The following is a 24,789-nucleotide window of genomic DNA, read 5'->3' as shown; positions in this document are numbered from 1 at the left end:
GCAGCCATAGAAAATGTTAGTATTCTCTGTACTGATGAAAAACATTGAGAACTCAAATTTCCCTGAGATCTCAGTAATAAGACTAAACTTGTTTGCCCTAAGCTTGTTTTTTCAGTACTTGTGAACACGATTTCTGTGTTTATGCAAAAGAAGCTTTATGCAAAAGCAGCTCAAAGCAAAAGTGTACAAACCCATATAGTCCTTCTATTCTGGAAATCTCACCCCAAACTTATTTTCCCCATTGTGTAATATTAGTTACTAACACCACTCTTACTTTTGCATTGCTAATATAGTCACTTTTTCTTTGTGTAGTTTTCTGTTTTTATTAGGCTACCTCAAATGACTGAAAAAAAAGCTAAAGTAGAAATAAAAAACAAATCAATGTTGATGATTTCCCCTTGGCTAAAAAAATTTCACGGTTTTGGTTACCAACTCATAGAAGGATCAAATTCAGATGCAGAGATGCGAGCACCTACCTGATCTTTCACACATTCCACTGTGGCCCTACGCAGGGGTGTGATGTTGTAAGCCATAGTTTGTGCATTTTGGCCCAGGACACACAACTGGAACTTGACGCTCTCCCCTTTCTGCAGGCAATCCCCTTTGTTGGCCATCCCAACGATGCCAAATGGATAGACCTCACCTTTCATATTCCCTGTAGGAAAAAACAGATACAAAGTCTAAAAGCTATTATTTCACAACAGTCCTCTGCTGATGATCCTAGGAAGTTTACGTTACCTAAAAACAATATATATATATATATATATATTTTTTTTTTTGAGACGGAGTTTTGCTCTTGATACCCAGACTGGAGCGCAATGGCGCGATCTCGGCTCACCACAATCTCCGCCTCCTGGGTTCAGGCAATTCTCCTGCCTCAGCCTCCTGAGTAGCTGGGATTACAGGCACGCGCCACCGTGCCCAGCTAATTTTTTGTATTAGTAGAGATGGGGTTTCACCATGTTGACCAGGATGGTCTCGATCTCTTGACCTCGTGATCCACCCGCCTCGGCCTATTTTTAATACTTGGAAGTTTCACCTTAAAGCTTAAATGAAATCCTAAATGTTAAATACTACCGTGGAACCAAATGAGAACATGACAGCTCATCAGTAGTTTACTAGCTGATGAATAATTTTAAACTGGATTTATAAATTAAAAGAAAAATCATACTGTCATTTACAATCCCATTACCTAAGTTTTAAGCACTATGGGTTGCTAATGTCCACAAGAGTATCTTCTTCCCAAGTTCACAATATGAGCCAACCAGCCAAAAATATTTTTGTCCCATAATCAGCCAGTAAACAACTAGGCAGGCATAGGCAAAAACAATCTAGAAAAATTTCTTGAACACTCCATCTCCTTTTTTTGTTCCAATTCTGGCTCCCTCCAACTAATAGCTTCCTTTTTCCAGATCAGAGATCAAAAAGCTTTTTCCTAAAGGGCCAGATAGTGCATACTTTAGGTTTGTAAGTCATCCTGTCTAGCCAACTCTGCTGTTGTAGTGAGAAAGCAACCAAAAACAATATATAAACAAATGCTTGTGGCTGCGTTTCAAAGAAAACTATCATAAAAAAAGGCCACTATATATGCTGAGCCCTGCCTCAAAGTATAAAGTTGCCTGGAGGCCAGTGCAGGCTACAGATAAAAACTATGCCAAAGAATTCAGCATCCAGGCAAATGTGTTCAGTCAACAAAGGGAAAACATGAGAAAAAACGGGTGGGAAGTGGAAGCTTCAGAAACGCTTTTAAACATCCTCTTGATGATTACAAGTGAAGAATTTTTGTTGTTGAGACAGGGTCTCGCTCTGTTGCCTAGGCTGGAGTGCAGTGTTGTAATCATGGCTCACTGCAGTCTTGACTTCCTGGGCTCAGGTAACCCTCCCACCTCAGCTCCCAAGTCGCTGGGACTACAGGCACACACCACCATGACTGACTAATTTTTTTGTAGAACAGGGTTTTGTCATGTTGCCTAGGCTGGTCTCAAAGTACTGGGCTCAAGTGCTCTGCCCACCTTGGCTTCCCAGTGTTGGGTTTACAGGTGTGAGCTACCACACCTGGCCGTTTTTCTTTTTTTTGAGATGCAGTCATGCTCTGTTGCCCAGGCAACAGAGTTCAGTGGCATGATCTCAGCTCACTGCAACTTCTGCCTCCTGGGTTCAGCCTCCAGAGTAGCTGGGATCATAGGCAACCACCACAATACCTGGCTAATGTTTATATTTTTAGTAGAGACAGGGTTTTGCCATGTTGGCCAGGCTGGTCTCAAATTCCTGATCTCAGGTGATCCACCCACCTCAGCTTCCCAAAGTGTTGGGATTACAGGCATGAGCTCCTGCGCCTGGCCTCAGCCATTTTTTTCTTTATTTTAAATACAGGAATCAAAACATTTTGAGGAGATAAATTTGAAGAGATTAAGTCATGAGAAAGAGTGATTGGGGAAGCTGGTCTGACCTCATGGAATAACAATTATTACCATTTATGATGCACATACTGATTCATACTATATAGAACCTTCCAAGATTGAAGGTATTACCATCGTAAAGATGAAGAAACTGAGCTAGTAAAGATTTGACCAAGATTATATGCCAGAACGATGTCCAGATCTAGGTCTGCCCAACTTCAAAGTCTTATACTCAGTTACAGTTGTGTTCCTAAATAAGAGAGCTAGTTCTTACCAAATGGGAAAATGTGATCTGTCTAGTCCCAGGCTTAGAGATGCCTAAAAAGTTTTCTTTTCCACAAAATCCTTACTTTGGACTATATCCCACAGTCAGTGCTGAAGAATAAGTGGACTGGGAAGTGGGGATACGAAAGGAAGTAAAAGCAGCATGTTAGGAGGAGATGCAAGGGCAATTTGATATTGTATCATGAGTTAAAGTTAGTAGTCCATACTCCCATGGCCTTTTTAGGGGTGTGATTTCATGGCATTTGTTTAAAAGACTCACTTGTATTGCCAATTCCTATTTAGAGGTGGGGGAGCAGTGGTTTTATGTAAAATAGAAATTCTAAGAATCCTATGTGGTAAAGGAATAGGTTATCAAAGTTCATTTCCTTCTCCCAAATGACTTGCTATTCACCACTTTATGTTTGGTGACTCTCAGATGATACAAGGACTTATTATTCTCTTTGTAAACCAAGCCATCATCTTTGGCTGAAATACTCAAACCCTCTTACCTACTCCACCATCATGTAATTCTGCTATCCTAATCATCATCTGCAGAGTTCTGTTTCTATCGTGAATTACAGATCACAAAAAGTTGGTGTACTGGAACTCTGGGAATTCTTAAAGATGGGGCAGGGGCGGGAACAAGCGGAAAGCAGAAAATGAAAGGAACCCTGAGCTAGAGATGAGAAGTAGGATCCTCACAGAATTCTAGCTATTAAGAAACAGCTAGGTGCATCTGTGTAGTGTGGGGTGGGGGGAAAAAGAAACAGATAAACTTTCATGCAAGCAAAAATACAGAATTAAATGGTTACTGATTTAAATACTGGTGAATAGAGGAAACTGAGTATTTTATTATCACATACTCAACATTAAATGTTTTGGTATGAGACTTTGTTCTTAAGTCTATCTCAATATAACTCATAATTACTTATGTATCAGTCATATGTTCACAAAACAGTTAGTTTTTTCAGTAAACCCAGACTGACCTCATTTTCAAGGGGCATAAAAATAAAAAGCAAGCATGAGAGAGAAGTCACTTTTTCTTAATTCAGTTTTAAAGAAACCTGAAAACTGCAATGAGCACCATATTTTAAAACTTTACAGGTGCTCATCTGAAGTTATGGCAAATTTCAAACAACCTGATAGTGATGATCCTTACCCTCCTCCACAATCTCAATCATTCCTTGGTACTCAGTTTGTGTTGGATCAACACTCCTCAGGGGGCGAATGACTTTGCCAGAGTAAATGGTGGGATCAGCTTCCTCAGTAATGCCATTCACTACAAAACAAAGGCATGTGCATCCTTCAATTTTATTTCATCTCTACTGTACAGAAAGACAAGTAAGCAAAAAAATAACAGCACAAATGTTAACGGGATAGGTTGGCTGCCTGCTATTGAAATGGGATAGGGAACCCGAAGCCAAGTTCTAATTCTAGAACAGCTGCTTGACCTTAAATACGTCTAAACTACCATCAAAATGCCTGATTTTCCTAAATAAACTTGTTTAAGGAATTAAGAAGTATTCATAAATAAAACATGCCTTGCTCTCTTACTTTTTCCAGATGCCTTTCCTGGTCTCTAAAATGGAAATCCCAATGCTTATATACTGTCCTATCTTTATTACACGTATTATTGTCTTACTAAACATCATATACAATATTTTACTCCTTGTCTGCCCCGTATTTTCCACCAAAACATAAGGTCAATGAATGCAGGATGTATCTGATTTCTTTACTGCTATATCCCCAGTGTCTAAGACATAACACACACTTAAGAGTTTAGATGAGAGCCAAAAATAAGTTGCAGGTCTTTTAGAGATCCTAAATTACAATAATTTTCTCCCCATTATTTTTCACATTTAGATTCATTCTTCTCCAAAACAGTCTTCTAGGGAAATGCCTCTTTTCCCTACTCCATGGAGATTTATATGAATCTTCGGTTAATTTTTTCTCTTTTTGAGACAAAGTCTTGCTCCATCACCCAGGTTGGAGTGCAGTGGTATGATCATGGCTCACTGTAGCCCCAATCTACCAGCACAAGTGACCCTCCCACCTCAGCCTCCCAAGTAACTGTGACTACAGGCATCTAGTACCACAACTGGCTATCTTGGGGTTATTTCTTAAAAGACATCAATGAATTAAAAATATAAAGCAAATTACCTAAAATACCTAGGCCAGTCCTTCTCAAACTTCAGTGTATGCCAGAAACACCTAAAGGACTTATTAAAACAGACTGCCCACCCACAGAGTTTCAGTGGGTATGGGATAGAGTCAGATAATCTTTTTTTTTTCTTTTTGAGATGGAAGTTTCGCTCTTGTTGCCCAGGCTGGAGTGCAATGGCGCAATCCTGGCTCACCGCAACCTCCATCTCCTGGGTTCAAGAGATTCTCCTGCCTCAGCCGTCCCAGCAGTTGAGATTACAGGCATGTGCCAACATGCCCAGCTAACTTTTCTTCTATCTTTAGTAGAGAAGGGGTTTCTCCATGTTGGTCAGGCTGGTCTCAAATGCCTGACCTCAGGCGATCCAGCCGCCTTGGCCTCCCCAAAGAGCTGGGATTATAGGCCTGAGCCACCAGCCCGGCAAGAACGTGTATTTCTAACAAGCAACCAGGTAATGCTGCTGTTCTGGGGAACCACACATGAGAATGATTGATATAGAACAATTAGGCCTCATCTCCTCTCCGTCTACTACCCCATCCTTTATCTCCCACTTAAAAGCCTTGGCTGAATAAGAAGTCACAATGTATTACCTGAGTGTGTTTTGTTCACTTTTTCTGCACTGACTTTGTTGCCTTTGCCTTTGGACAAGCTATACTCGACCATGTCCCCCAGTTCCAGGCTATCAACATCACCAGAGAACTCACTAAGGAGAAAGGAAATAACATTTACTAAACATTATCACAAACATCAACAGTAGCAAGCAGCCTTTATTTTACAGTAACAGTCATGGCTTGACATGCTTATTTATGTTAGACACCATTTTAAGTACTTTCTATGTATGACTCTTTTACAACAATGCCCCATGAAGAGGTAACATTATTCCCAACTTTAAGATAATGAAACTAAGATACCAAGAGGTTAATTTGATAAAAATTACACAGGTATTAAGTGGCAGGGCCTGGATTCAAAAACTAAACTGTCTGGTTTTAAGAGCCCTTACTTTTGTTTTGAGACAGAGTCTCACTCAGTTACCTAGGCTGGATGGAGTACAGAGGTGCAATCTCAGCTCATGGCAACCTCCGCCTCCCAACATCAAGTGATCCTCCCACCTCAGCCTCCTGAGTTGGTGGGATTACAGGCATGCACCACCATGCCAGACTAATTTTTGTATTTTTTGTAGAGATGGGGTTTCACCATGTTGCCCAGGCTGGCCTTGAACTCCTGTCTACCTGCTTCAGCCCCCAAAAGTGCTGGGACGACAGGAATGAGCCACCATACCCAGCCAGACCCCTTACTCTTGACCACTATACTGTATTATTTACCACTATACTATGGTAGCAACACATAAAATAGGGTGGCACAGGCTTTTTCTATTTCTTTTGGCCACATGCTCTATATATAGAGATCAGTGATTAACTTCAGTTTATATCTTGTCATAATTCTATCAATATAAAATCTGGGACTCAACAAGTATAATCAATCAATACTAAATGTTTTTTACTCCAGCATCAAAGAATGGATGGTAAGCTAGCCATAAGTTCCTAAAAATCACACCTTACCTATAATGGAAAAAGATTTCCTTATCATGATTGGCTGTTTCAATAAATCCAAAATTATCCTTCAGAGTTGCCACATAACCCAAGAGCCTCTTGGAGTTAGAATTACGACCTAAAAGTCGCACACAAGTTGCAACCTGCTGTCCAGGCCTCTGTTTGTCACTAACACTAAATTCAACCTGTGAAAATTAAGGATGCTCATTAACACCTTATCACTTCCATACCAATATCCTTAACTCAGAAAACAAGACATATAACTCCCCCAGAGCATGCTTTTCATTCCAAGTATCCTTTGTAACTACGTTAATGGAATTGATTTCCACCAAAACATTTATGTGTCATCTCACTTTTCACAAAGGATCAGTTTTATCCTTCAGTCTATTTTCCTTACAGAGTCTTAATTTCTTTAGAGGGCTATCCAAAAACCAAACATACATGAGAAAAAAAAAAGAACAGCAATGTAAAATCTTTGCTGTGTTTTTACTTTGATAATGTTTCAGTAGTAACTGTTTTAACTTTCTTACTAATAATAATTTCATTTAAGCAAACAGATTTAAACATGTTTATCTAATGCTTAAACAGCTAGATTAACAAAGCTTTGATTAACAAAGAGCTTGACAGACCTTGTTTTAATAAGCTGCTTCAAATAGAAAGACATTCATCTATTTCTTTTAAACACAAAATATACGTCAGCAAAACTTGATAAAATTTGAAGAACCCATCCTGCAGGATTTATGACTAAGATGATAACTCTTAACCCTCTCTCAAATGAGCAGAATTATCTTGCCTTATCTCCTATTTGAGGAGAAGTAGATCCTTCCACATCCTTGGCTTGAAAAGCAATAGTCAGTTTCACCCCACAGTCATCATAAGCAATAATGCCATCTTCAGCCTCCTAAAGAGATATTTGAAAATACAATGAAAACAATCTCAAGAACAAAAACCAACAGAAGCAACTATAGTTCTTACAGATTCTTGAGCCAAAGGATTGGTACAGCTGTAAAAATGTCTTATTCCAAGGTTTTCTAATAACAGGTTATTCATATGAATAAAAGGTGGTCTTGCCTTAAGACTAGCTCAATCTGCTGTAATTTTTAATTGGTCTTCAATTAAAAATTAAGAATCTAATTTTTGCAACTGAGGAGAAAACGCTTATTGAAAATGTTTAACACAACAGTGCTCCTCATAGGCAATCAGAAATTAAACTGGGTGTGTTACATCCGACGAGGTGGAAATTCTATAGGGCAAGTTTTCCCAGTTACATCTGACGAGGTGGAAATTCTATAGGGCAAGTTTTCCCAAAGAAGCTGAAGTATCCTCTTTTAGTAGCACACAGCACCTTGCATAGTATTTAATATATAATCTCAATCAATATACTTATCAATGTATGAGAATCTGGTGTATGATCTAGTACATTTCGAGCACTTGACATAAAGGAGGTGATTAAAAATTATACCAGTATTTCAACAATAACTTTTAAAAAAATACCAGACTTTGAAGAGAAACAACACTTAAATCGTCTTACATGTATGAGCAATTAACTCTTTAAAAGTCTAAGGGCTGGTCTGAAGGTATTGTTATCTTAATTGATTGCTTAGTCAGTTGCAGATCAAACCTCCTTGTTCTATTCTTTCTCCCCTTCTCACTAGCGCACTTGACTAAAAAAAAAATTTAAAAAGTCTAAGAAAGTTCAGGTGTGTCATATGGAATCATACAGTAAATAATGACAGTGTACAGCAACTACATAACTTATACTGATTTTATGGTTTCAAAATTTCTATGGAGTTAATGCCCACATCCCTACTCTAGCCCTGACTTCCTTCCTAAGCTCCAGTCCTCATTACAAACTATGACATGTTCAAAAGCAATTTTCCTCTTTTACCATATTCCTTCTGTAACTGCTATATAACAATTATTTATTGAACACTTACAATATTACCAGGTATGATGTATTATCAAATTAATCTTACATCAAAATCACCTCCATGGTTTCTCTTTTCCCTCATTTTACAAATTGGAAAAATCTGAGGAATTAAGTAAACCTTACCAAGGTTACAAAAGCCAACACAAAATAATCCAGAGGATTTGAGTTTGGTTAACAACAGTATCAGTGAATTCAGGTCTGACTCCAGTGTCATCAACTTTTCCATAAGTCAGCCAAACTCAAAAGCTTACGGTTCACCTTTTGCTCTCAACCCTTTCTATCTACCAACCTCAGGTTCCAGTCAACAGCTAACAATATACTATACATCAAATATATTAAATAGAAATAGGAGAATCCCTGCCGAGGTAGTCCAGATCAGCAGAGACAGATTCATAAACAGATAAGTGTTATATACTATAAGAAGGATTTACTAAGGTACTGTTATTGCTTCTTGGCCTTTTGACCAAGATCAAGTGTATTAACGTACTGTTGGACTAAGGAAAAAACAATAGAAGAGCAGGGAGTCTCACACAAAGGCAATCTTCATAAAGCCAGTTTTGCCAGACACATCTGGGAAGCAGAGCATTCCAAGAATTGAAAGCTATTAAAAATAAGCCCCACTGAAGTGTATTTTTTAATCTTTGTTAATAGTATTGTCTGTCACATGTGAAATTCCTATTATGAGCTAGGTACTTTGAAGGCTTTTTAAACTATTACACAATCATTTTTGAAATTTAAAAACTGAAGCTCAGAGGTGAAATAATTTCCCAAGCTACAATAAGTGATAAGCAAGATACTAGCCTTGCTCTTTCTGGCTAATAGTAATTATTAAATTACAACATGACTTTCCAGTATCTCTCATCTCTGTCCCTAGTTCAAGGACTACCTTAACTATCCGAGTAATTGCATAGTAATCCTTTTCATTTTTTGTCTTTCTCCACACCATCTAGGCTTCATATAACTGCCATTATTCTCCCAAAGCATATACCTGATGTCACTATCCAAAAGAAATCTTTTCCTTGAAGTACAGAACAAAGTCTAAGTCTAAATTTTTATTTTTATTTTTATTTTTTTTTGAGACAGAGTCTCACACTGTTAACCCAGGCTGGAGTGCAGTGGCATGATCTTGGCTCACTGCAACCTCTGCCTCCCACGTTCAACTGATTCTCCTCGCCTCAGCCTCCCAAGGAGCTGGGATTACAGGTGCCTGCCACCATACCTGGCTCTTTTTTTTTGTATTTTTAGTAGAGATGGGGTTTCACCATATTGGCCAGGCTGGTCTCGAACTCCAGATCCACCTGCCTCAGCCTTCCAAAGTGCTGGGATTACAGATGGTGAGCCACCGTGCCTGGCCAAGGTCTAAATTCTTTAAAGCAGTAATCAACACCTTCCCAGTCTAGCTAGACCCTGATTTTTCATCCTTATTTCCCTTAACCTCCCTCACCAACAAAAACCCACATACAAAACAAAACAAAAGATCCTGTCAGACTAGTTACTCACTGCTTCCTAAGGAAACCCTGAAATTTTCTCATCTGTACTTTTACTGTGAAGAATGCTCTTTCCTATCTCCATCTATTAAAAATGTCAATACCTTAGTGAAACCATCCCATAATTTTCACTACAGCACTCTTGCTGACCTTAATAGCAACATTTTATATGCTGTATGAATTAATTGTTTCTATACAACTCTCAATTTGTTAACTTGAAAGGACAAATCATCTCAGCCATCTTCAGATTTCCTATTCAGTGGATTTTTCAATATATGAAGTTCAAATGTGTGAACTGAGGCTACCCAACTTTGAAAGTTTTAAACTGCCTGGAAGACACTACTATCATTTTATATAAGTGGTTCTCTACTGGGGTTGACTTGCCTCCCAAGGGACATCTGGCAATGCTTGGAGACATTTTTGGCTATCACAATGGAAGGCAGGGAAAAGAGGTCAAGATACTGACTTCCAGTGGGTACAGGCCAGAAATGCTGCTAAACATCCCACTCCCACAGTAAAGAATCTGTCCATCCCAAAATGTCAATAATGCTGAGGTTAAGAAACCTTCCTTTAGTTCACTGTTAAAATGACAGAAAATTATGAAAGAGACAAACTCGACTGATTATAAATGTAATTCATTACTATGTGCCTTTAATTAAAGCAGAAGAGGAATATAGAGCTACAAAAATCATTTGGATTATGCAAAACCTACCTTCTCTTTGCCTTTATTTGGGCTAGTGGTTTTAGGATTGGAAAAAGTGGCTTCTTTTTCTACCGTGCCCAGAAAACGGTGATCTGAATGGGAATGAAATGAAACCGTGCCCTTGGGAAGTTTTTTAATCCTAATAGCATGATTTCTTTGAGCGGAGAGCATATCCTAAAAATGATAAAACAAAATTAACTTTAAATTGAAAAAGAAAGCATCAAGAAACACTTCCCAACTTTTCTCAAAAACAACTCACAGGAACCACAGTAAACTCTACTTCATCTGCAATATGGAGCTGGTTCCCATCCAGAATTTCACTGAAGTGGAAGAACATACGAACGTCACGATCCACACACTTGATGAAACCAAAACCATCTCTCATGGCAGCAATCACACCCTGAAACCCAAATAATATTTTCACTGGCTGTGAATCTTGTCAAGTAAGGCAACATTCAACTTTAAATGCACCATCAAGTTAAATTCATTTCTCTGATGTGAGACAAATACCGTTTCCACATTTGAACTGTTCTCACTTAAGTACAAACTCATCGCTTTCAATAAACTAACTTAATCTGAGTAATTTTCTAAGACTCCCCAATTGTTACTTCCTGGCAAATATGCACTGGAAAAAAATTACATTTGAATGTAAATACATGAACATAATGTATTTCAGAAAAGCCCAAGCCTATTGACAATTTCCAGAAACTTCAATAATTTACAGATCCACAATTCCAAAGTAGACAAAGGCATTTCTCTAGTTTCTACCTCAAAAATTGCATGAGTTTAGGCACAGGAAGGAGTTAAGATTTACATCTGAAGAATAAAATATAGGAAATCTTTTCTCCTGTTTCTTTTTCCTTCACTAAATTATTAGCTTTGTAAGGACACTGTATCAAGAGGACCTAGAACACGGTCAGTACTCATGTTTAATGAAACAATGAATAAATTATCAATCTGCGACTGTATTACATACCACATATTTGCTCACTGCAGAAGTGATTATTCTGTAAGTTTTAAATATGACCTAAACAATATTCTAACATTTAATCCTTGCTAAGTTCCGATGGTAGCCAAGTTACATTTTCCATACTATAAAGCAGAACAGATCTTGCCTTCAAAAACATTTTTAAAAAATCACACATTCAGACCTCCATACTTTTAAATACACTGTGTCAAGTACAATCAGTTCTTCAAAGGCAAAGGTTAAAAAAATCTCAAATTTTCATTCAATGTACCTAGTTCCACTGACAACACTCAGTTATAGTGTAGATAGTATGATTCCAAACATAACTAAATGTAAATTTTGTCTGAGAAAGTGAGTTCATAAAACCAAATTCATAAAACATGTTTGGGAAGTAATTCTGGTTGGTATACGCCACTCTTGGACATAAACTCTTTAAAAATAACTTGCCAAGTTCTGCCAAATCAAAACCTTTTTGACTTTGGTTTAATTGCAAACTTGTCCAACCTGTGGCCAAGGACAGCTCTGAATATGGCCCAACACAAATTCTTAAACCTTTTTAAAACATGATCAGATATTCTTGCGATTTACTTATTTTTGAGACAGAGTCTCCCTCTGTCGCCCAGGCTGGAGTGCAACGGCATGGTCTTGGCTCACTGCAAGGAATTACAGGCACCCACCACATCACGCTAATTTTAGTGTTTTTGGCAGAGCACAGTTTGCCATGTTGGCCAGGCTGGTCTCAAACTCCTGACCTCAAGTGATCCGCCCACCTTGGCCTCCCAAACTGCTGGGATTACAGGTGTGAGTCACCTCGCCTGGTCATGATTTTTCTTTTTAAAACTCATCAGCTATCACTGGTGTTAGTGTATTTTGTGTGTTCTAGTGTCTAGATCTTTTGGCTTCCCTGGACCACACTGGAGGAAGAATTGTGTTTCCTAAAAACTTAAGCCACCACTGATTAATGCCTTAGGAAACAGTTTGGGAAAATCTACTTTCTACAATGATGAACTTGAATTTTCTTAGTCTTCATACTAAGGGCCAGAGAATCACTGACTCTGAAGAGTTCCATTCAAAAAAATTTTCACATATACTTCCAAGATAACTGCCAGAGAGAACCCAGACTGACTAAAATATCTATGGTTCTTAATCACCTTCCATTATGGTCATTTAACTTAAGAAAATTTTTAATTTAGCAGTATAAACTTGAATATAACATTGGTTCTGGCATATTAGATACATATCTAGTAATAAACAACACTTACCATTTCTCGGGCTTCATTAGTGAACTGAAATGTATTTGACAGAACTTCTATATTGGTTGCTCGTTCTAATTTGTCACGTCGGTCTGTTGAAATATTAAACCTAACATGATCACCCTCCAGCAGGGTCACCTTGGATTTCGTATCTTTGTCTCCAAAGGGAAGTTCTTTAGGGATCACAAAGTCAACTTTGATGCGTCCTGGCAATGGGTCATTCTGATGAGAAGGAAAAATGATTTTAGCTGGAGATTTCTCATCCTTCCTACTTCTAAGTCGAACAAGAAGAACACATAGTAAACCACGTTATTTGTAACAGATAGTTCCCTGAAGCAAAAAAAGGTGTTGACAACGTAAGTCCCACGTGAAAGTTTCATGTTCTATGGTCACATGAATCAACAATAAAATCACAACATTGCAGTTAAGACCCTGCACTCTGGTACCAAAAGGTTTTATTTAAAGAATTTTTTCAGCAAAGACACCACTCGTGTCCTCACTTTCCCCACAAAAGAAACAAACTGGAGGGGTGGAGCAGGGGCAGAGGAGGGAACAAATGTACACCTGAACTGCAGTCTAATCCAATCAGATGCTTTCCAATTTAACTAGCATTTTCTCATCACCCAGTTAAAAAAAAAAAAAAAAACATATTCATGGATATATAAATCAGTGGTTTCACTTTTACTTTAAATATACATAACAAGAGGTACTCAGTTGTTCTACTATCACAGTATATTAACAGAATAGGATAAAATTTCAGTGTATCACACCACATTATTCTATTACCACTGAGGCAAAACAGGACTCGCCTGAAAAAGATTATTTACCTGGTTTTTACTGGGTACTTTTGGGATAACTTTGGTTACAGTTCCTTCAAAATGTTCAATGCTGATATCTTCAAAAATGACTGTTCCTTGAGGCAATAGTCTGACATCTGTTGCAACTTCTTTACCCTAAAACAGAAGGGGTTGGAGGTGGTGGTGGTGGCGGGGGAGGGACAGGGAGAGGAAGAATCACGTAATTTTAAGTGTTTCTTAAAAACATGAGCACCTCTGATCTTAAAGGGTCAAAAACATCAAGTTAGCTGACTCTCTTACATTTCTGTCCTTGATTGTGAATTCCACATCATCACCAGGCTGTAAAGTTTCTAAGTCACCCTTAAATTCACTATAGTGAAAGAATATCTCTTTTACAACATCACCTCTTTCAATAAAGCCAAATGCCTCCTGAAACAAAAAATCAACATTATTATCACTGAGTGTACAAATTTATGATTACAACTTAAAACCAATAATTTTTGTAAAATTGCTACCATAGTCACAACAATATAATTTAGTACAATCTAATATTATCAATTAAACAGCCAATTTTAAAGAATAGAATGTATTAGCAACCAACGAATTTTAAGAGACTACTTTTGAGGTTAACAGTGAAATATTTTTAAAGGGTAAAGACAAAAAAGAAAAAAAAAGGCTTGAGTTTAACAACACAAAGTGGCCAAAGAAAAACTCAACACTTACCTTCATGGCACAAACTACTCCCTGACAGCGGGCTTGTTTCTTTTTTAACAGCATAATGTTGCGAGCACTTACAGCACCAGTACTAGAAAAAAACAAAAAATAACTTCAAGGAGGAGGAGGAATGAAACAGGGGTTAAAAATATATTGCCTTGCTTAGATATGAGTCTAGACAAACTAGTTTCCTGGGGCTTCAAGAATTCTATCATCAGTAAGAATAAATACAAGGTTTATGACATTTGATTATTTTCATATGGCTTCATAAGCAAAGGACTTCAACTCCCTAGCTGCCTACATTTGGCAAATATATATATATGTCATTTTACTCTGGGACTGTTGTTGGAAGATTTGTTTTCACAGACTTACACATGGGTGCATGATCTTCTACTCTGTTTTTCTATTTCAACAAAAGAACTGAAAGCCATAAAGCAAATGTTACCAAAGGTGGGGAATACTAAAGTTTTAGAAATTTAGAATTTACAAAGTTTGCTAAATTTAGTAGCTATTTTATTAATTATGAGTAAACGGCCATATTTCCAGTGAGTGCTAAATTTAGTAGCTATCTCATTAATTATTTCTGCATAAACAGCCATAAAAGTTGAATGAAGTGATTTTAAGAGAACTTGCTACACTTTAAAAATAATGATATTCACCTCCACTGGAGAATGGAAACAAGAGACACCACATGCTGCTTTTATACCCTCATCTTTGTGCAGCAGCAATGTAAATTCAATTTTGTTTTTAAGATAGCATAGACATTTAAGACACAATGGTACTGTTAGTCTAAATGTTTTAAGAGACCTATATACACCAAGCAATTAACTTCCCTTAATTTTTCATGGACAAATAACCCAAAATGTGCTTTCCCTCTGCCCCCTAAAAATGTAACAGTCTAACAAAGACACCAGAAAAAGTCTGCCTGCTTTTGTAACTTACTGTAGTGAAAAGGCTTTAGTCAGATGGGAATTTAAATGTCTGCTATTTAAAAGCGGCATGAACGTCGACAGGTAACTTTGTGAGAACTTATACCTCATTTTATAGATGAAGAAACTCACCAGGTAAGGCTGTTCTGAGGATTAACAACTACATAAATTCAGGCCTTCAGACTGTAATTTGGTACCTCTACCCAGATATATCAAAAACATGTGAACACTCAAAAACTGCCAAAATAAAGTATGATTCTTTTCCCACCTTCAACTTTCTCCATTTATCTCCTTAGCCCAGTTTATGGTCTGCCCAGTAGACCAGGCCAGAAAAACAGTATTTGGGACTCATTTGAATTCCAATTCCACCTTTACCTAAACCAATTAAGACTGATGATTCTATCTTCTCAATGTGACCTGACTCCTTCACCCCATCCTCTGAATCTATCCATATTAGGCAGTCATCTTTCATGTTAACTGTCACATCATTAACTCTTGTCAGCCGCATCCCCATTTTTCAAAAGTCTATCACTTCCACCACCTCCAAAGATCTAAATCAGTCATACTTCCCTGTTTTAAATACTTCAAAGATTCCCAGAATTGTGGAAGAATACTTAAACTTAACCTTTTGGTCAATTCAATCAAATTTTTGGCCATTTCCCCAAAACATGACATGATACTTCTATCCATAATGCTTTTTTTCCCCTCTCACTCTCTAGTGACTATATCCTTCCCTCAAAACACTATTTTTTGAAAAACCTTCATGATCTCTAGAACAGGTCCTTGAAAACCCTAACAATGTTTTAATTATCTTCCTATTTCTGACACTCTGCATCATGGCTGTAATACTCATAGATCCCAAATCACTAGCTAATAAATTAAAAGTTCATGAAAACTATCCAAACTTACAAGGTAGGTTTTTAACTCACTTCAAATTTCTTAATGGAAAACAAAACAAAACCAAAAAACACTTAAGTGAGGAAATTAAAAAAAAAAATACAAAACTTACTGTTTATTGTTATCAATTACAAAGTTTATTTTATCTCCGGTTTCTAGCTGAACGTTTCCTTCGACATCTTCAGGGGTGTAAGTCAGATAAAATACTTCCTGTGAATTAATAAATCATTATTACTATTTTGGCAGGATGCATATTAACTGTATACTGTGATTTACTTAAAAACCTCTTATACTGGCATTTTAAGCCAAATTTCTTAAAATTAAATACTTTATGACAAATAAGTTATCTTATTCATATAAACACACACTTCCCCTCCATGGTGCTGATGACTTCTGCGAGTCCACAGCTGAGCAGCAATCCAACTTCAAAAAGCTTACACATGTGGAAGCATTTGCCCAGAGACTGTAGTTACATTTCAAAAAAACAATTTTATATAAAACATTCCAAACAAAAAAGGTGGCGTTAGTGCTTAAAAGAAACCAGAAAAAAAGATTCCCCCCCACAACCCCCAAAAAAGTGATTAAAAGGAACATTTTACCTTAATGTTCTAACTAAGGTCATACTTGGGCAAGCTAAGACACTTGGAAGTCCTATGGAATTTTTCTTTTTAAATTTTTTGATTATGCTGCATTTGAAGTCTCTCAGAAACCAAATTTAAAACTGATTTTAACAACTGCAGCTTACGTTTTCTATTTTGAAATTTTAAAGTACGCTTATAGATCACATGGTGGATCAGGCAAAGGTTTAAGAAAAATACACAAGTTTACCCCATTACGTTCGTAGCATACACTCCCTGTTGGACTCTGACCCGGGGCAGCTGGAGATTTACTCTCTAAGTTGTGAGGAACAGCGCACACAACCTACCAGTCAAAAAAAAAAAAATTTCCATTGCTAATCATTTCAGTAGCAGCACTGTGCAATATAAACTGAATTTTAATATCCTCTATACTATACACAGGGATGCATTTTAATATGATCCACAAGAGGATGTCATGCTGCCAAGTTTCAAACTTACAGTACATAAATTGACTGTAAGCATTGACTTAGGGTTGTAGGTAAAAACCCAATTGAGTCTTGACCATATCTTTATTTCAGGTCAAGAAATGCCAGTGCTTTTGATATAATCTTAAAATAATAATCTTTATATACTATAGCTCTCTTTCGTGCAAACTGAGGAGATGGGGAGAATCTTCCTTTTCTAATGTGAAAGATATGCAAATGCAGGACCCTATAAAAACACAAAGCATCAAAGTCACTAACTTGTCCATTCATTCGTTCTTCAGGGAGGATTTCTTGTTTTATCTTCACCAGTTTAACAGCAATGGGTTTCCCAGTCCGCCGGTCAGATGACACTTCGAATTCAACATCATCTAAAATAAACAATGTGTTATGTTTGTTTCACTTATTTTTGCAAAACATTATCTTGCTTCCGAGCTATACTTAACATAGCATTTGAATTGCCTTAAACCAGTGGTTTTCAAAGCCTGGTGCCTGGACCAACAGCATTAACATCACCTGGGAGCTTAAAAGAAACGCAAATTCTTGGACCTCACTCAAGTCGTAGTTAAAGACAAACTCTGGGGATCAAGTATAGCAATCTGTGTTTTAACAAGTCTTTCACATATTTCTGATACACACTGTTTCAGAACCACCATCTTACACTCAGAGAGCCACGTCTTAATGTTAGTTTTTATGGCATTTACATATACTACAGATGAGACGATTTAACAATCATAACCTTTGGCAATTTTTTTTTTCCAACTCCTCTGTCCCTCGGTTTTCTCATATGTAAAAGGAGAATAATTCCAAATAGGACTGCCATGAGGATTAACCAAAACAATGCTCCTATAGATGCATCTTGTTAGCTATTATGCTCTTTTCTCAAACATGTTTTTTAAAAAATGCGGAGGCCTCATAATTTCAGTCCTTTAGTAAGCCAAACACTTTCACATGTAAAAACAATTTTTTTTTTTTGAGACAAGGTCTCCCTGTCACCCAGGCTGGAGTGCAATGGCATCATCTAAGTTCACTGCAACCTCTACCTCCTGGGCTCAAGTGATCCTCCCACCTCAGTCTACCAAGAAGCTCTGGGACTACAGGCACAAGCCACCTTGCCCGGTTAATTTTTGTAGACATGGGGTTTTGCCATGTTGCCCAGGCTGCAAGCTGGTCTTGAACTACTTTGCTCAAGGAATCCGCCTGCCCTCACCTCCCAAAATGCTGGGAATACAGGCTTGAGATACAATGCCACGCCTGTGAAAATAATTGGTATGGTGTCAGCCAAGATGAATTTCCATATAATCTAAGAAGTGACATTCTAAGAATTACTTTTTTCAGGTACTATCAAAAATAGTACCTGATAAAATAACATAAATAACATTATAAAAGTTCAATATTCCTACTGGCTTAAAATCTTACAGGTAAACTGTCATCATTAGGGGAAACAACAAAGAAATCTTCCAAGCATTTTATTGTAAATATGTGCAAAGACATCTTTTAAGGATTCTGCTGGTTTATACAGATAGTCTTCAGTAAACAGTACAACTAAAAGTCCAAAATGTTATTTACGTAAAACATTTTTTTGAAAAACATTCATGATCAAGTTGACATGCAAGACAAATTTTGTGATTACATTTTTACAAAGGAGAACTGACAGATTACCTCCTACTTTTAAGTCTTGCAGGTTGCCATTATACTGTGAACAGTGGAAGAAAAGTCTAGCTTGACGTTCTGAACACTGAATAAATCCGTAAGAGGTTAATAGTTTTTCAATAACCCCAGTTTCACGCAGTGCTGCTGAAGTACCATTAGGGTACCCATTATGTCCATTGTTGTGGAGAAGATTTGGATCAAAGCTCATCTGTTTTAAAAAGAAAAAGAATATATACAGATCTATATATTATCTCCATAGTATATTAAGTCTTTAGTAAGTCGCTAAATCTTCCATATAAAAAGGTAAAAAAAGTAAAAGGAAGATTATGGACTTTTATTACTGCAACATTTATTTAGCTAATAAAACGTTTCAGAGAAAACAAGTTATATTGGGGAAGTGCCCCCATTTACGGTAGAATTTCCACTTACCAAATAAAAACAGAATTTCTGGGGTTTAATAATTAAGGTACAGCAACTACTGCGTTTACACGAACTGAAAATTACTAAAACAATTTCAGAACAAAGGCAATTAACATTAAGAGACAGCAGCCACAAACTACCAAAGACTCTTCCTTAAGAGATTTGGTAACATCTATTTTGAAACTCCAGCCGATACCTTAATACTATTTAGTAAGTCATGCATTTGGAAGACACATCTAAAGTTAGTAGAGATTAACAAAATAAACTAAACTTTCTATGCAATGCAATATCTAAACTAGAAAACTTCAGAATAATTCATGCTTAGGTCCTTTAGTGAAAGACTATCCAAAATAGTGCATCAGAAAACTTTTGAGACAAAACTCCAAGACAGCAAAAGCATTTTCATTTTTAAAATGCTGAATTATTTTATAGGCACATTAAAAGAAATCTTTACCTGAAAAATACCCTTCACTTTTCACACAGATTATGAAAACTGTAACTATCATTTCTTTCCCATTTAGCAAAATAGGAGCTATTTAAAAGTAATATAATGGAACCTGCTAGTCATAAAATACTATTACATTAGATGTTTCATTTTGCCTTACTTGAGTAAAACAACAAAAACAAACTGTAAGTGAAGCACAAAATAGGACAAAATCCTTAGCAAAGCCTAGGTCTACAATTTACCACAGTAATGGTACTTCCAAACTGTTACAGTTATGTTTTAGGCCCTTTCATTGAAAATCTGATTTATAAGTATTTCCATTTAAGTGGATGTTGGGCATTATTAATAAAAAGGATATATTTTCATTAGGAAAAAAGTAAAATTCTAGAAAGACAAACCAAAGTATGAGTCAACAATATGTGTGATGGTCAAATCATGTTAAATCAAAGCCACCACACCTGTAGGTAATTAAGTTCTAATTCTTTTACACTAGCCATCGTTCTGTTTGACATATATTAGCTCACCTAACTTTCACAAAAGCTCACAAGAAAGTATTAGCCTCATTTTACCAACGAGAAAACAGAGAAGTTAAATGACTTGCCAAAATCAAACAGCAGAATAAAACCAAGAAGGTCTGGCTCTAAACCAGAGCTTCTCAAATGAAGTTAACTGGCACTCTGGTTAAAATACAAAATAGACTCAGTGCGTGTGGTGATTTTCCAGCTCTATTAAGATCCAAGGTGGTAACAATGCTTCTGATTCTTGGACATACTTTGAGCAGCAACACCCTAAACTACTAAGTTATCTTCAGTACTGAGACTGAAGGTGAAAAAAAACATTAGGGAAGTTAGAAAGTGAGTCTGCAGGACATTTCAACCAGAATGAGTGGCAATCCTAGGTCATGCTCTTAACACAAAGCAAGATAAGCTAAGGTGGCTGCTTTCCTGACTTACAGATCTCTGATAAGTTGGGGTCCTCTTTTGTTTTTTAGTCCCAGATGAGGTAGAAGATGAAGATAAGGGTAAAGAAAGTGAAGGAGGGGCTGCAGGAGAGGGGTGAGGATCTGATGACACAGTAAAAAGGTTCTCCATCTCAAACAGCTGTTATAACATAGTATAATGTTGATAAATACGATCAATAACAATTTAATGCACATTTGACAGTCAACCTTTATACATTTTTAGCTCAGGCTTAGCAAAATATAATTAATTAGATTTCTGTTAACATAGGAAATATAGAACATTAACATTACTAAAAAAGGTGAAATGTATTTTTTTAAAGCCCTTAAAACATACGATGACATCTACAATTCTGAAAATGCCATAAGGACTCTGATAGTTGTTGGAGTAAGACTATTCAGTCCAATTTCTTTTCAATGCCCAGCAACTTTAAATAGAACCTATCATTTTCAGTCACTAGTTTCCCTAAAGTAGAGTATACATAGATAATCCAATGGGGTGTGGAAGAAAATAACGAATGATTTTTCTGCCCAGAGATAAAAATGAGCTTTTATAAATATTTACTATGTATTTATAATCTAGGTCTCATCGAGTTGGTATGTCAGATGGCCTACAAGTATCATATATTACTCAAGTATTCTGAGGGAAGAGTGGAGAACTTCGTAAGAGGCCAACAGTGAAGTCCTCACTCATTTGCTCTTGGCATATTACAATATGCTCAATAAGGAGGTATACAAATTTAGTTATCTAGTGTAACTAAACTACCTTCACAAATAGACAAATGAGGGCACGTGTGATGGCACACACTTGTAATCCCAGCACAAGGAGACTAAGGTGGGCAGATCACTTGAAGTCGGGAGTTTGAGACTGGCCTGACCAACATGGTAAAACCCTGTCTCTACTAAAAATACAAAAATTAGCCAAGCATGGTGACATGGGCCTGTAGTTCCAGCTACTGAGGAGGTGGAGGCAAGAGAACTGCTTGAACCCAGGAGGCAGAGGTTGCAGTAAGCCACAATTGTGCCACTGGACTCCAGCCTGGGTAACACAGCAAGACTTCATCCCAGAACAACAAAACCAAACAGACAAAATGGTTGAAAGATTCTTGCAGAAGAACCTCAGATGGAAGATAAGGCAAGCAGATATAAAGAGCATGGGAACTGACATTTCTATTCCTAGTACTAGTTCTTCAACCTCCACATTAAGAAAGAAACCATCTAATGAAATATGACAAGTATGCCAAAAAGTTAAAATCAAGACTATGATATGGACTTATATTAGATGCAATACAACATACTACATGTAGATTTACCTTATATTAATTCATATTATAAAGCTTTTTAAAATCAAACACTTAAAAACCAGCAATCCAGAATGTAGTATTTCTAGGGAGAACAGAACATTTCTGCACAACTAAACTATTTTTATAATATCCCTCAATTCATATTTCTCTTTATTTGTACCACTGTTTTACAATGAAGACAGAATTATAATTACACAATTTATAAACATATACACATATTACCAATACATGTTTTTAACAAGCAGTATAAAATTGAGAACCATTATTCTAGATCACTGAATGACTTTCAAGTTGTGCTTCTTTCATGTTTATTTATTTTTGAGACAAAGTCTTGCTCTGTCGCCCAGGGCATATTTATTTATTTTTGAGACAGAGTCTCACCTTGTAGCCCAAGCTCACTGCAACCTCTGTTTCCCAGGTTCCAGCAGATCCCCCTGCCTCAGCCTCCCAAGTAGCTGGGACTACAGGCATGCACCACCACACCCAGCTAATTTTGTATTTTTAGTACAGACAGGTTTCACCATGTTGGCCAGGCTGTTCTCGAACTCCTGCCCTCAAGTGATCGCCCCCTTGGCCTCCCAAAGTGATGGGATTACAGGCATGAGCCACACTGCACCTGGCCTCATGTTTATAGTTCTGATTACTACTTAAACAAGAACACAATGACATGATCTGAAATATATCCCTGAAAGCTGCAAAAAACTCATATTCTCAAATCTGCAATCCTACTACACATCTCTGCAGGTAGGAGATAGAAATCCTCTTTTTCTCACCCAAAGAGAAAATGAACTAGAATCAGAAAGCATCAATGGTAGCATTTTCTTTTAATACTCTAAATTGTTCCCCAAAAAGAATGTTGGCATCTGGGTTCTATTGTTTGACTCTCATCTCATCCCTGGACGCGTACCAGAAGAGTTGAAAAAGCTTTCCCCTTCTCCCAGAATCTTTGCTGATTAGAGCTCTCTTTTCCTAGCCTTTATCCATTTGGAGGAGGCCTTTATTTTCCCAAAGGTAAACACATACCACTCAAACAACTTTAGATAAGACATGTTAATTACTTTTCAAATAATTCCCGATAATTTGGCTAAACTGTATTTTTATGGCATTGCAAACTTTTTTTTTTTGAGACAAAGTTTCGCTGCTGTTGCCCAGGATGGAGTGCAACAGCACGATCTCTGCTCACTGCAACCTCCGCTGCTTAGATTCAAGTGCTTTTCCTGCCTTAGCCTCCCCAGTAGCTGGGATTATAGAGGCATGCACCACCACACCCAGCTAATCTGTATTTTTAGTAGAGACAGCGTTTCGCCATGTTGGTCAGGATGGTCTGGAACTCCTAACCTCAGGTGATCCACTCGCCTCAGCCTCCCAAAGTCCTAGGATTATAGGTGTAAGCTGCCATGCCCAGCAGCAAATTATTTTCTTTTTCGAGACGGAGTCTTGCTCTTGTCACCAGGCTGGAGTGCAGTGGCACAATCACAGCTCACTGCAACCTCTGCCTCCCAGGTTCAAGTAATTCTCCTGCCTCAGCCTCCCAAGTAGCTGAGATTACAGGTGCACGCCACCAAACCCAGCTCCTGTTTGTATTTTTAGTAAGACGGGGCTTCACCATGTTGGCCAGGATGGTCTTGATCTTCTGCCTCGGCCTCCCAAAGTGCTGGGATTATAGGCGTGCACCACCACACCCAGCTTCAAATTATTTACCAGCAGCATCAAAAAAACTTGTATTTTACTATTAAACAAAATGGAAGTTATCACAAAAACAATCGTATAAAATTAGAGGGCAAATGGAAGTAGATAATTCAACAGATCCTGGTTTATAAAAGACACCAATAAAGGTGGTGGTAGAAGGAACCAGTAGGTAAATGTTATCTGGCTTCTTTTTTAAAGGGAGAAAAAAAATCCACAACTTAGTTGTTTGCCTAACAGCACATAAAAATGTATTCAGATGAACTGAGTTAAATGCCTTAAAAAATTATTTAAAGACCAGCCAGGCTCCGTGGTTCACGCTTGTAATCTGAGCACTCTGAGAGGGTGAGGTGGGTGTATCGCCTGAGCCCAGGAATTTGAGACCAGCAGGGCACATGGCAAAACCCTATCTCTATGAAAAAATACAAATGTTAGCTAAAATTAGCCAGATGCATATAGTCTCAGCTACTCAGGAGGCTGGGGTGGGAGGATCACCTGAGCCCAGGAGGTCAAGCTGTTATCCTGACACTGCCACTGCACTCTACCTTGGGTGACAAAGAGAGACCCTGTCTCCAAAAAAAAAAACAAAACCCAAACCACACATATATACACATACACACACACATACACACATACACACACACACACACACACACGCATCCCAGATGTGTATATCTGTAAAATCTTTGCAAGAGGGAACTTTCTAGATTTGCACTCCAGCCTGGGTGACAGAGTGAGACCCTGTCTAAAAAAAAAAAAAAAAAAAACAAAAAAACCCAAAACACGCACACACACACCCTGGATATGTATACTTGTGAAATCTTTGCAAGGGGGAACTTTCTAGATTTGAAATCAATTGAAAAAAATCTCAAGGGACTGATACCTGATTACACAAAAAGTACAAGCTTTTAAATTCAAACCTAGGGAAAAAAGTATAAATACACCAGAGCAGTACTGACAATTCTAGGCAAATCAGTAGAATTAGATTACCAGAATATAAGATTCTTGAGGGGCAGGAACTTTCTATTCAAAGCTAAATCTCTAGATTTTAGATAAATGGTGCCTGGCACAGAGCAGGCACTCATATGTGAAATTACTGAAAGATACTAAGTTAGCAAATAAATCATCCTTGAATATCAATCATTCAACTTTAAACACAAAGGTTCAAAATCTTAAACATTAAAAAATTTGAATTTTAGCAATAAAAAAATT

At 37.4% G+C, this 24,789-nt stretch overlaps 1 protein-coding gene across 7 annotated transcripts in view; it reads right to left on the bottom strand.

Moving 5' to 3' along the window:
* The window catches only part of CSDE1 (cold shock domain containing E1), a 40,434-nt gene that overhangs the window by 3,207 nt on the left and 12,438 nt on the right, over positions 1 to 24,789 (bottom strand). For 2 of the 7 annotated variants that reach the window (XM_012466646.3, XM_012466647.3), the window contains 15 exons: positions 18,774 to 18,972; positions 17,373 to 17,482; positions 16,880 to 16,972; positions 16,164 to 16,261; positions 14,235 to 14,316; positions 13,812 to 13,940; positions 13,542 to 13,667; positions 12,724 to 12,936; positions 10,754 to 10,894; positions 10,504 to 10,668; positions 7,168 to 7,275; positions 6,384 to 6,559; positions 5,415 to 5,527; positions 3,823 to 3,942; positions 477 to 655 (listed from right to left, as the gene is read on the bottom strand). In XM_012466646.3, coding sequence (XP_012322069.1) covers positions 477 to 655; positions 3,823 to 3,942; positions 5,415 to 5,527; positions 6,384 to 6,559; positions 7,168 to 7,275; positions 10,504 to 10,668; positions 10,754 to 10,894; positions 12,724 to 12,936; positions 13,542 to 13,667; positions 13,812 to 13,940; positions 14,235 to 14,316; positions 16,164 to 16,261; positions 16,880 to 16,972; positions 17,373 to 17,482; positions 18,774 to 18,972 — 2,052 coding nt within the window. Of the gene's footprint in view, positions 1 to 476; positions 656 to 3,822; positions 3,943 to 5,414; positions 5,528 to 6,383; positions 6,560 to 7,167; positions 7,276 to 10,503; positions 10,669 to 10,753; positions 10,895 to 12,723; positions 12,937 to 13,541; positions 13,668 to 13,811; positions 13,941 to 14,234; positions 14,317 to 16,163; positions 16,262 to 16,879; positions 16,973 to 17,372; positions 17,483 to 18,773; positions 18,973 to 20,582; positions 20,730 to 24,789 lie in introns of all 7 variants that reach the window. The other 5 variants (XM_012466648.3, XM_012466649.3, XM_012466644.3 and 2 more) reach the window with 4 other exon arrangements.

The sequence above is a fragment of the Aotus nancymaae genome, unplaced genomic scaffold, assembly GCF_030222135.1.
Source record: "Aotus nancymaae isolate 86718 unplaced genomic scaffold, 86718_ANA_hifiasm-v0.15.2.pri h1tg000007l, whole genome shotgun sequence".
Lineage (NCBI taxonomy): Eukaryota > Metazoa > Chordata > Mammalia > Primates > Aotidae > Aotus > Aotus nancymaae.
The sequence above is the reverse complement of the archived record's forward strand: the minus strand, read 5'-3'. Positions and strand labels throughout refer to the sequence as shown.